Here is a 12,645-nt window from a genome sequence, read left to right as displayed (position 1 = left end):
TTCCATCATGTCTTGTGGCCTTCCGGAATGTTTCTGCCAAAGGCTTTTACCATTTGTGTTGCCTTTTTGCAGCTCTAGGCATTGAGGAGGATCCAGCACAGAGACCGGACGTGTTTTACCAGAATTGCAACAGGAAATCAGAGTCACTTTCTTACGTCCCTCTTTTCTTTCAATATTATCAAACCATTCCCTTCAATGTTTCATTCCCCTAGGCACGTCCAAGAGTAAAGGGAGCCTTTACAGAAATCCATTCCTATACTTTTCCCAAGAAGATTCTGACAGTTGGGCTACATTACATTTGATGATATTACAACTCGGTGTCTCTTTTCTGCATTAGGATAGAATTAAGATAAAATTGACAAGAACTGATTGACCTCAGTGATGGTCAGTTGCCAGACCTACAGAGCATTTCCTTATTGGAATGATGATAGACACTGTTAGCTCCTTGGAAAACAGAGCAAATAGTCCTGAAGAATAGCTGAACCTGGTAGAGGGGGTATGACTGGGACATCTCAGCTATAAACCCTGCCTGGGAAAAGATGGGATTCCAACTCTCCTTTCAGGTCTCAGAAGCCTTCCTTGGGCTCCTCCTCTGACCCTGGCCATGCTGACTCATGACCCTGCATGATATCACATGTATATAGATGGTCTCTGCATATGAAGAATGGGAAAGTACTTTGAAGAAAAGACTGTGTGTGCACTAAGAGCTTTTCAGAAGAGTTGGGAATGGCTCATTTTCATGGTGAAAATTCAGCGCAGGAAGGAGCCAGTTAAATAGGACAAACTGGCATTCACAATCACATGTTTTAGAATAGCAACACAATTTTGAGTGTTTCCTATCGCAGGGACCAAAGGAAAGTAGCAGCTTGAAAGTGTTCTAACATGCTAATCAGGATCTGAAGAATTGACCGGAAAAGTTCAAGAATCTGCTGTATAGATGTTACTAATTAACTGGCACCAGTATGCCTTTGGTAATGGGAAACTATTCTGGTTGGACAGGCCTTAAAGAGATCAAAAGAACTTGTTTGTAGCATTTGTCAGTGCTGCTGAGGAAGTCAAAGAATTGTTTGTTGGTAGTTCTCATTTTCACACAAAAAAACCTGTTTTCAAATGCTTCTTGATTTCATTAGCCTGTTAAAATTGTGTCTTCCAGGATGACTGTTCTCCCACAAGTAAGCTTCAGCGCTTGCTGGCAGAATCTCGAGAGATGGTCACTAACCTGGAACTTAGCACTCTGCTCCCCGTTAGCGCTAGCAGTTCCAACAGTGTACGTTCGTTCTTCTCTCTGAATACCCTACTAAGTATGAAGGTGCAGGCTGACCTCTGGGGGGCATGAAAAGCTTCTCTGGATGTACCTGCAGAGCGCAGGGAGCGGTGCGTGGGCTAAAAGATGCCCCTGCTTCCAAACTGTTTCTGAAATGTGATACTTAGTGGGACACGTGGGGTGGGGGGAGCTCAGTAAAATAAGACTTCTTTCACAAAATGACCCCTCACTTAACCGTCTTGAGGCAGTGCATTCCACTTTTGGGCGAATCACCTTGGTAGGAAGTTTCTTCTTATATTGAGCTGTCTGTCTCTTCACAACTTCCCCACGCTGCTCCCCTCTGGCACCAAGCAGAACCAGGCCGATCCCACTTCTCCGTGACAGCCCGTCACACGCTTGAAAGGCAGCTCCCCTGGCTCCCGTGGTTGCTCCTCTCCACACTGAACATCGCCAGTTCCTCCAAACGGTTCTCACGCGGTGTCATCTCCAGGACCCTCACTGTCCTGCTCACCCCTCCACATGTCAGGGTCTCACCCAGCACTGGACACTGTCACACAGTTGTAGTAGACTAAGGCAGAGGTGAGCAGGACTAGTGCCATCCCTTTTCAGCGTGCCTCTCTCAGCTTTTCTTTTGGCTCGTGTATCATGCCTTTGACTCCTGGTGAGGCAGATGGAACATCACCCACCTTCCCTCCCCAGATCCTTTTTTTATAAAACTGTTTTCTAGTCATGCCTCTGCCATCATGTACCTGTGCTCTGATTTCTTGGATCTCTGTGTAGAACTTTACATGTGTCTATTTTAAATTCCGTCTTCTTTGATTTGGCCCATAATTCTTTCCTGCTGGGGTGTTTTGGGATCCTGATTTTATCATTCACGGACTCTCCGTGTTGGAAGGGACCTCCGTGATCATCTAGCCCAGATCTGTACAGGCTGTGTTGTGGTACACCAGATTGGTCTTCCAGCCAACCTTTGCTTGAAGATTTCTACTGAAGGGGGAACCATAGCACGTCCCAAGGAAGCCCATTCCCCCGTAACTCCCGATTGTTAATGAAATGTTTCATTGTATCAGACCTGAATTTGCCTCTTTGCCATTTTCAGCCATTGCTCCTAATTGAGCGTGTCTTGTTAAATTTGATAGATTGCCTTCTGTGCCTTCACTCAAGGCATTCATTAAAAAAAAGGGGGGGAGGCAGCTGGGTGGCACAGTGGATAGAGCTCCGCCTTGGAGTCAGGAGGACCTGAGTTCAAATCCACTCTCAGACACACAACACACAACACTTACTAGATGTGTGACCCTGGGCAAGTCACTTAAGCCCAATTGCCCAGCAAAAAGTAAGAAAAAAAAAAAGTAAACAGCACAGATCCCTGGGGATTCTACTAGAGATCTCCCTCCAAGCTGATACCAAATCATTAATGGTTTTCCCTGCAGCCATTTATTCATTCAGTTCAAAATCTCCATAAGCGTAGTTGGATATGCTTCTGTGTCTACTGGAGGAGCTGCCTTTTCTTGAATGGAAAGGAGGTTAGTCAGGCATAACTTATTACTGATGACGCCATGCTGGCTCTCAGTGATCACGTCTTTCTTTTCTGAATGCTCGCAGGGCACTCTGTTGATTGTCAGATTTTCCTGTGAATTGAGATCGAGCTCCCCAGCCTATAATTTGGAGAGTTCTCTTTCCTTTTTTGGATGGCAGAGCTGTGCTCTCTTTCTCAGTACCTTAGGTTGCTTTCTCCCCTGCTCTGCCTGAATTTTTAGGTCAGCAGTCACTCTCACTGACCGTGGGCTGGCAACTTGTACTCACTGAGGGCATCGAGGTCCTCTCTTACCATCTCCTCGTGTCTTGTGGGTTTCGGTTGCCTTCAGTTCTCTCTTTCCCAATTAGAAGATCATCGTTCTTGGCAGAAGAGTTGGGTGGTCCTGTCATCTCTGTCTTATTCATTATCATTAGCCCATTTATTCTCCATAGCAGTCCTATCTCTTCTTACTCTTCTTACCTCCAGTATAGCTTAAAAATAGACTGAAATGGATCTGTGAAAATTCCCACCACCAGTGCCGATGACAAGCTGTCCATGCCTGCCCATCCCCAGGGACTCTCCCCAAAGTTCGCCACAGTGGGTCCACCCATTGTGCTGAAACAAAACAGTACAAATGCATCCTCTTTGCCCTTGACTTTTTATGTGCTGATTTGCATCCTTTCTTGCACATCAAATGTCAGTGGAAAAATATCCATTGCTTTACAGCCTCCATCATATTAACCAAGTGGTGTGTCTACATCAGAGGGATGTGTCTGGTCCTGCTTTTGCCACTAGCAACTTTGTGTGATCTTGGACAAGTCCCTTAACTGCTCTTTAATCTCATTTTCTTCATCTGTAAAATGAGGGGTTGGGTTAGATAATCCCTTTCAGTTTTAACATTATGTTCTTTTTTTTTTTTAATATGAGGCATTTGGGGTTAAGTGACTTGCCCAGAGTCACACAGCTAGTGAGTGTTATGTGTCTGAGGCCGCATTTGAACTCAGGTCCTCCTGACTCCAAGGCTGGTGCTCTGTCTACTGCACTACCTAGCTGCCCCATTAAAATTATATTCTAAATCCTTGGGTTTGGGTTGGTTTTGTTTTTGTTTTTGACAACCTCAAATAGCTTAATATTTCCAAATTCACATTGAAGATCATTGTGTTTCCTTTTTCATATACCTTTCTTAGTCCTTGGACTCACTGGCATCTCTCTGGCTATTTTTGCCTAGTAACAATTACTGTTTGTTATAATGTTCTTATATAAGTAGTAGTATTAATACTGAAAGGGGCCAGGAGCACAGTGTGGTTCTGGTTTTGGACTCAGAAGACTTGTGCTCAGCCCCAGAATGCCCCGCTCTTTGCTCCTGGGGCAGTCACTTAATCCCTCTCGGCCTCAGTTGCTCCATCTGTAAAATGAGAGTTGGACACCATGATCTGTCAGGTTGTTTGTAGTTGAAAAACCCACAATGCCATGATTAGAATGGCTAGTCTCTGCTAGCAGAAGAGGCCTTCCCTGGTGAACGTGGGGCAGTTAGAGGTCTGGCAGGCAAGTGAATGACAGTTCAAGAACTATTAGAAAACTACTAGTAGGGGCAGCTAGGTGGTGCAGTGAATAGAGCACCAGCCCTGAAGTCAGGAGGACCTGAGTTCAAATCCGTCCTCAGACCAAACACTTGACACTTACTAGCTGTGTGACCCTGGGCAAGTCATTTAACCCCAATTGCCTAAAAAAGAAAAAGTACTAGTAGATTGGGCTTGCACTGTCGTGGTCTATGGGCATAAGCCTTATTTCCTCCAAGAGACTGAAAGCTCTTAGGAGGAAGGAACTGTGTGAGGCAGTTGGGTTAGAAGACCTGTGGGACCCCTTCCACCCCTGCATCTGTGTTCCTATGTCAGCCTTTTTTGATCTGTCCCACGGCCCCTCAATATGGTGCCCGGCCTGCAATAGGCATGCCGTGGAGAGTGGTTGAATTGAACTGTGCATCATGTTGTTTCTAGCGTAGTGGTTGTGTGGTCTATTAAATTGTTGGCAAGGTCTTCGTTCGAGGTCTCTCAGAATAGTATGGGTTAAATCAGGCAAAGAGCTGATTTGTTTGGGACAGCGGATGACTTCCATATAGTTTAGCTATAATGTCGCGTCGAGAGCTGGGCACTCCAGCTGGTGACAGCTGTAGGGTGGCTTGAGAACCCTCCCTCCCCCCTCAAAAAGACAAACAGATTAAAACTCAAGGGAGGTTATTCCTCAGAGTGAATTGTGATTAACTAATTCTGTTAACTCCTTAAGCTGAGCTTTCTTTTAAAAGAGCATTAGAAGCATCTGGATAGCTCAGTGGAGAGAGCACTGAGCCTAGAGTCAGGAAGCCTGAGTTCAAATGTGCCTTAGACACCTGCCACCTGTGATCCCGGGCAAGCCACTTACCCCCAGCTGCCTCAGTTTCCTCATCTATAAAATGGGGATAATAATAACACCTGCTTCTTTGAGTCATGGGGAGGATCAAATGAGATAATGTTTGTAAAGTACTTAGGACAGCGCCTGGCACATTGTTGTTCAGCTGTTTCGGTCTTATCTGACTCTTCCAGAGCCCATTTGGGGTTTTCTTGACAGAGATACAGGAGTGGTTTGCCATTTCCTTCTCCAACTTGTTTTACAGATGAGGCAACTGAGGCAAACGGGTACATGCCTAGCACATAGCAGGTGCATAAGTGCTTGTTCCCCTCCTTCCCTCCTACAAGTGAGTGAGACATCATCTGAATAAAAAAGACAACACTTCAGTGTGTTTTCAGCTGTCTGGACTGAGTGGTAGAATCACAGAGTCAGAATTTTATAGTTGAAAGGGAGCTCAGAGGCCTTGTTGTCCAGTCCCCACCCAAAAAGGAGTCCTATCTGTAACTCATGACGAGGGGTCATTCAGCTGCTTCATGGAATCTTCAAGGAGGGCTCACCCCCTGGGATGACACCCTGTTCCATCTGTTCATGACTCTAATGCTTGGAAGGCTTTTCATTACGTTAGACTTAAGTTGATTTCTTTGCAGTTTCTACCCACTGCTGCTGTTTTGGCTCTCTGGGGCCTGATCTCTCTTCCAGGTGACAGCCTTTCAGATACCTGAACACAGCACTCATTGTCCTTCTCAGTGAGGCTTCTCTTCTCTAGGCTCAACGTTTCCAGGTCCTTCAAATCATCCTCCTGTGTTACTGTCCCAGGGCCCTTCACTAGCCTGCTTTCCCTTCCTCTGGACACTGACCAGTTTATCCATGTCCTTCCTGAATGGTGCTGCCCAGAATGAGCACAGTGCTCAAGGTGTAGTATGACTAGGGCAAAGTACTAAGGGACTATCACCTCCTTATTTCTGGAGGGGATGTTCTCAGTGTAGCCCAAGATCAGGCTGGGTTTTTTTTTTTTGGCAACCATAGTTAGCTTACAGGCCACAAAAACCCCTCCATCTTTTTCAGCTGTCTAACTGCTGTCTAACCAGGCCTCCCCATCCTATACCCATCAAGGCCAATTTCCGAATCCATGTGTAAGACTCATATTTATCCCAATTCAATTTCATTTTATTAGATTTAGCACAGAGCTGTAGCCTGCTGAGATCTTGTCTGCCCTGACTCCGCTATCCACCATGTTAGCTATTCTTCTCAACTTTGTGCCATCTGCAAATTTCATGAACATGTCAGCAATGCCTTTAGCCAAATTATTGCTAACAGTGTTATACAAGCCACAGCCAAGCATTGAGACCTCAGGGTCTCCACTGGACAGCTCTAGGCAATAGGTCTTGAACCATTAATTACCACTCTATCCACCCCACCCCCTACCCCCCCAGTTTGGAATTCTTCTAATTGTATTATCATCTAGTCCACTCTTCTGCTTCATTTCACAAGAATAGTAGGAGATGCTCTACCAGTTGGTTAACTGAAGTATAGGTAAGTCATGTCTAAGATGTTAATTACCCTGATCTACTAGTCCAGCCTAGTGACCCTGTCAAAGAAGGAAATCAGATTACTCTGGTGTGACCTATTCTTGATAAAGCCAGTTCATCATAAAAACCATTGCTTGGGGTCCAGGTGTTCATTTGTGAGCTCTTTGGTGATCTGTTCTAGAATCGTCCGAGGAATCAAAGGCCAGCTTACTGGCCTGGAGTCTACAGACTCTGCTCTTTCCCTTTTTTGAAAATCTGGAGATTTTCTGTTCTCTAGTCCTGTGGTACCTGCCAAGGGCTGTTCCCTTCTTCAGGCATCACTGATGGAGGCTCAGCCATCACATCAGCCAGACCGATTGATTACCAGTGCCCTGAATTCATCCAGGACAACTAGCTTTACCTGTCTTGGGTATCATCTCCCCATTTGCCATTTTGGTTCTTCTCCTCGGTCGTTCTCCTTGGCAGAAAAAATCGAAGCAAGTGAGATTTGAACAACTGTTGCTTTTCTCTCTTGTCATCCCCTGCATCCCTGCCTGGGCCACTGCTTGTCCATGCTATTCCTTTGATCCTCCTCTCCCCCCCCCCCCCGTAGCCATAAAGGTCTTTATTGGGATTCTCAGTTTCCTGCAGCAGCACCATTTCGGCCTGAGCCGTAGAGTTCATTCTGTGCAGTCCACATCCTTTTGATCCACTTCTGCTTCCATTTTCTGTATGTCTCTTCTTAAAGTGAGTTTGGCGAGTTCCCTTTTCATCCACTTGCAGTGTCTTTAGACAACTCCCATTTCCCCCCTCTTGTGGGAATTATTTACATCTGTATCTTCAGAATTTGGTTCTTGGGAGTTTCCATTCCCTGCTGGGCTGACTTCCTCTAAAGGATTTAGTTCTTGTACTTCATTCCTGTCCTTTTTCTGAACCTTCTGGGTTCTGATTCTAGTAGGTGCAATCTAGGGGGTGTGTCAGACTATGCCCAGCTCTCCTCTCCTTCCTTACCGCAGACTCTAGTCTCTTCCTCCAGATATTCCCATCGTTCACGTCCTAGGAGCCAGTCTTTCCTTGTTCGTGAGAGTCAGATCCATGGTAAAAAATTTCCCCTTATTGGTCCCTTCACTAAGGCAATTACCTGCCTTTCTTTTTAGTAGAACGTATGCTTCTTGAGAGCAGGGGTGATCTCCCTCTAGTGCCCAGCACCAGATCTGGGACATAGTAGGTGCTTAATAAGAAATGCTTGGTGGTTGATTAATTTGGTTGCTTTCCTGTGTCCATCCAGAGTACTGACTGAAGGGTTCTTTTGTAGGCAGACCTCTCCGAACTGACAGCTCACAGAGTGCCACTGCCAGTGATTGAAGAAAACACCTCTTGAGGGCAGTGTTCCAGGCGATCATGGGTAAGTCACCTCTGCTTATCTTGTGACATTTCCTAAGCAGCTTCAGGACACTGATAATGAAAGGTCAAGGTCAGACTTTGTTTGTGCCCCTTCTCTTTCACCTCACCTTTACCTGCCAACAGGTCCCTTCCACATTTCAGGGACTAAGTAAGTGTGGCTGTGATTCCTAATCACAGAGTGTTAGATAAGAAACACACTCTGGAGGTTACCTAGCCCAGCCTCCTTGGTTTACAGAAGAGGACACTAGGACCCAGAGAGCCAGAATAATCTGCTCAAGGTCACAGCTAGGACCAGAACCTGGATCCCCAAGCCATACCAATGCACTGCCTTGAACAAAGTAGGCACTCCATTAAGTCCTAGACATTTTCTAATATGATTGAATATCAGCATCTTTCAAAATCAGTGGTTTACAGATAGCCTCTTCAGAACTCCCCTTTAATGTAAAGAGGCCTTTCGTATGTCGTTACAGGACTAATAAAGCATGGTCATAAGCTTTGGACCCTTCCCTGCAACAGCTGAAGTTTCTGCCTTGATTCCTTCCGCTCAGGCCAATTTTTTCCCCCTGAATGGTCCTCTAGAGAGTTTCTCTGGAGTCCAATTTCAAATGGGCTAGTTTGTTCAGAGGTTTTTGAAGGTTCTGAAAGTCAGCACAAGCACTTGAGATATAGCTAACAAATCATTGATTTTTGGTGTCAGCGATTTTTCAATTCTTAAAAATCCCTTGTATGATAGTACAGTTCTGATGTGTATGCATTTAGGAGAGGAGAGAAGAGCCCAGCTCCACTTCCTGGAGGTGGCAGGCAGGAGGTTCCTACAAAGCTGCCCTCTCTTCTGCAACCAAGGGGACTTGGAGGGCTTTCACACACCCCTGATTGTCTTTGCCTGTGTCAGGAGGCAGAGCTACATTTCAGAGACAGTGGGGAATTAGACATCACTATTCTCTTTTTACTGATCTTGTTAAATATGTGTATCTTCCCTCCTCCTCCCCGACAGAAGCAGATTTCTTGTCTATTTGGAAGGAAGGAAGCAGACATCCTTGCATAATACTTACTTTGAAAGAAGATTATAATTCTTCATAAGGAAAAAACAGCTAATGCCCAAAGGCCCCAGAAGCTAAAAGACCATTTCTTAACACCTGCATTTTGAAATGTTGTCAAGTTAGTAGTTTCCAAATGTCAGATTATATATATATATATATATATATATATATATATATATATTTATGCATTTACATATCTAGATGCCAAGCCTTATATATAGAGATATATATTTGTGGAACCAAGCTTGGTATTGTGCTGAGAAAAACATGACTCGTGTGTAAAGATGCCCTCCCGCTAAATGTTGGAGAAGCCATGGGTAAGCGTGAACATCAAAGTGAGAGCCTCACCAATGGGTGATAAATTGGGCAGAATTCTCCACCCTTTTGATGAATTGTCTGAACTATTTTTTCTTAGTTGTGTATGCATTTTCATTTTTTACTGATCTGTTACCAGGGTCAATTTATAAATGCCTAAGAAATGGCATTCTCTTATTATTTTGTTGTTTTGGCTCTGAACTTTGTGATGTAAATAGACATGAAATAATGTGCAAAGTGTTTTTAACTGGAAAGTACTTCCTGACGTCCTTTAGCCCCCACCAAAAAAAAAACCAAAAAACAAAAAAAGGAGCTGAGCAGTTCCCCTCCTCTGGTCTGGGGCCCCTTGTATACCAAAAGCTCACTAGAAGATCAAGTGTTATGTGTGGTATTTTAATTTTTTCACCTCCAAGGAATGAGAACAGTACCGTATTTAACTTGTAAAGTCATTTTATTTTTTAAAAATATGCCATGTGTATCTGTCTCATCGAAGAGAAACAACGGCAGCATTCAATGAAAATATTTTTGACAATAAAGAGAATGACCTTTCTACAGTCTCTTCTTGGTCATAGTATTGGAGTGGAATTAGGGAGGCTGGCGGGTAGACCCATGCAAGGGAGGTGAGAAGAAGGTGGTGGCCCTAGGCCCTCCCACTCCCTTTCCAAACTAGGAACAGCCCATCGCTTAAATTCCATTATTAAGAAAAGGCCTGGCCGGGCAGCTTTGCTTAGGAATGTGGGGATTTATTTTTTAATGCCCTACCCACATAAAAGAGACAGCTTTCCATTGTGCTCACCTAAGTTTGTCTTTGTTAAAAAAAAAAAGTTTCCATGTTATGTCGTTTGATTTTCATGAGTCTACAGGGCCCACCCCTTTTGGCCTATCTAATTAGGGTACTGAAAGCAGAAATGGGGTGGGGTTTACTTATGTTCTTTATAAATGCATACTTTATATTTGGACAGGGTGAAACTGAAAAGTTATAGTTTGATTCCAAATAAAAAGGCTGCCAAGTTAGGAAACCTAACATGTCCTGGGGGAGGCTGGATTCCAACAGACATTCTCCTTACCAGCTTGCCTAATGAGGAGTGAACACTGCTGATTTGCTGGGTTTGAAACTCTGGGGGAACCAGGTTTTAATAGGACTAGTCTTTGTGAGGGTGGGAGATTGGAGACTGGAGTTCTTTTCTAGATCGTACGATTACAAATTCTAGACCCCTTCTTAGCACTGCGTATGTACTCCCATGCAGTTCAAATAGGAGAAATTGTAAGTTTCTCACATCATCTACAGGCGATATTGGAACATCAGCTGCAATTCTTTTCATGGTTGCCTTTTTGCAAACGCTTAGCATGGACCCTCCAGCATGAGATGACCAAGTATCCCATGTGATGGTGTCCTAGTGATGCCTTTGAATGCACAATAAGATGACTTCAACAACTCCTTTACCCACCACCTATCTAGGAACAACCTATGAGCAACCTACTTCCCTTTATTTTCAGGTTTTGTCTAGGGGGCAGTTCCTGTTCAAAGGCTGGTACCCTCATACTATAAAAATGGCCCCAAAGTTGTGTTTTAAAACCATATTTTAACATACATTCACGTCATTGACAACCTGCAGCTATGAGAGAGGGTTACCACTTTATTTGTTCAGTTATTTGTCAGCCAGGAATCATCTCAGCTGCTGAATGAGAGTCTCTTCTAAGGATAATCTTAGAATTTATGAAAAGACTTTTTTTTAACAGAAATTGAAAGACTTTTTTTTTAAAAGGGAAATCAAAGCCTATGATACATAAGAGCCAAAAATAGTTTTTGCCTCCAGATTACAAGCACTTCTGCTTAGGGCCGGAAAAGTCTGGGCGGCAGATGGCAAATGAAAAGGTGAGGTAGACCCTGAGCTGTTAGGGACCTCAGCTTGAGGCCCATCAGCTGCTGGGGCTCAGCTGTTCTCCAGAATTCCTCTCCCTGCTCACCCCTCCTTCTTCCTCCCCCCAAAGCACATGCCTCTGAATGTCCATTCCCATCATCAGGGTCTTGCAGGGGTCGTTTTGCAGTCCTCCTGCTGTTTGCTTGGCGAGTTTTTCAGAATCCACTGGGAGCAGGTTCTTTATTCCAGGCCTTTAGCAGAATCATCTTGTGGGATGGGGAGCAGAGTAAACAGAGCATATTCAGAGACTGGGTGCATCAAGACAGCAACTGAAGAGGGAAGGCTGAAAGCCAAAGTGACCTTTGGATATGGGAGACCCAGCACCCGGCCATCGGAGGGTGCTTAGATCAGTCTCAAAGATGCTCACACTTTCCCGGTCCTTGGTTAAGCATGCTCCCAGGAGGGTGTATGTCCTGTACCAGCTAATGCACCAGCCAGACCAATTATTTTATTTCATTTCAACAAATGTTAATGTATAAAATACACCATACTGGGAAATAGGAATACAAAGATCTAAAAAAAATACATGGTCCCTTTCTACTGAGGAGTGGGTTGGGGTTAAGATAGTCACATATGCACAGATAAATATAAGAGGCCATCTAGTCATTCTGCAGATGAGTAAACTGAGGCCCAAGGAGGTAAATACAGGTAATAAGTGGAAGAGCCAGGATTTGAACCTGAGTCCTCAGACTTGAAATCCAGTGACCCTACTGCACCCCATGGGGATAGCTGCATTTCTTGCCTGGCACAGGGGAGAGGGAAATTATAATAACCTTATAACAAACACTTATTAAGCAACTACTGTGTACGGGGTACTGTGCGTGGTGGTGAGGTGGAGCATCGAGTGATAAAAAATTTAAAGATGACCAACCCTGCTCTCAAGCAGCTCACCCCTTAGCTGAGATATACTGCACAATACTACATAAAACCATTAGAGAATTACAAAATAAACGGTGATGTTTGAGCAGGATGGGCACGAGGAGGCAGTGACGTTTGAGGTGGACTCTAAAGGGTGGGTAGACGTTGTCATAATCAGGGGAACTGTCCAGAAATATAATGGGCGCCCCTTTGGAGGGGTGGGCTTCCTTTCCCTAGAGCTGGGATGTGGTGGAGGGGATGCTCCATCAGGTACAGGTTGGACAGGGTGGCCTGTGAAATCTGTGGTTCCATGACCAGGACTATGAGTGAGAAAGATTATTTTGCCAGTGGAATAAAGTTGGGGTTGGGGGGTGGGGGGAATGTGAAAGTAGGAAGGCCTTTTTTGTGGTTGTTCAGTCATCTCTGACTCTTT

General features: G+C 44.6%; 1 protein-coding gene across 2 annotated transcripts in view; it reads left to right on the top strand.

Moving 5' to 3' along the window:
* The window catches only part of CCDC62 (coiled-coil domain containing 62), a 58,320-nt gene extending 48,338 nt beyond the window's left edge, over nt 1-9,982 (top strand). The window contains exons 11-13 of one of the 2 annotated variants that reach the window (XM_020970170.2): nt 1,154-1,267; nt 7,989-8,078; nt 9,072-9,982. In XM_020970170.2, coding sequence (XP_020825829.1) covers nt 1,154-1,267; nt 7,989-8,054 — 180 coding nt within the window. In that variant the 3' untranslated portion in view covers nt 8,055-8,078; nt 9,072-9,982. The remainder of the gene's footprint in view (nt 1-1,153; nt 1,268-7,988; nt 8,079-9,071) is intronic. The other variant, XM_020970172.2, reaches the window with a different exon arrangement.
* The last annotated feature ends 2,663 nt before the right edge of the window (nt 9,983-12,645 follow it).

Source organism: Phascolarctos cinereus, unplaced genomic scaffold (assembly GCF_003287225.1).
Source record: "Phascolarctos cinereus isolate Bilbo 61053 unplaced genomic scaffold, phaCin_HiC Scaffold_4;HRSCAF=312, whole genome shotgun sequence".
Classification (NCBI taxonomy): Eukaryota; Metazoa; Chordata; class Mammalia; order Diprotodontia; family Phascolarctidae; genus Phascolarctos; species Phascolarctos cinereus.
Note: the sequence above shows the minus strand (reverse complement) of the source record. Positions and strands in the feature narration are given on the sequence as shown.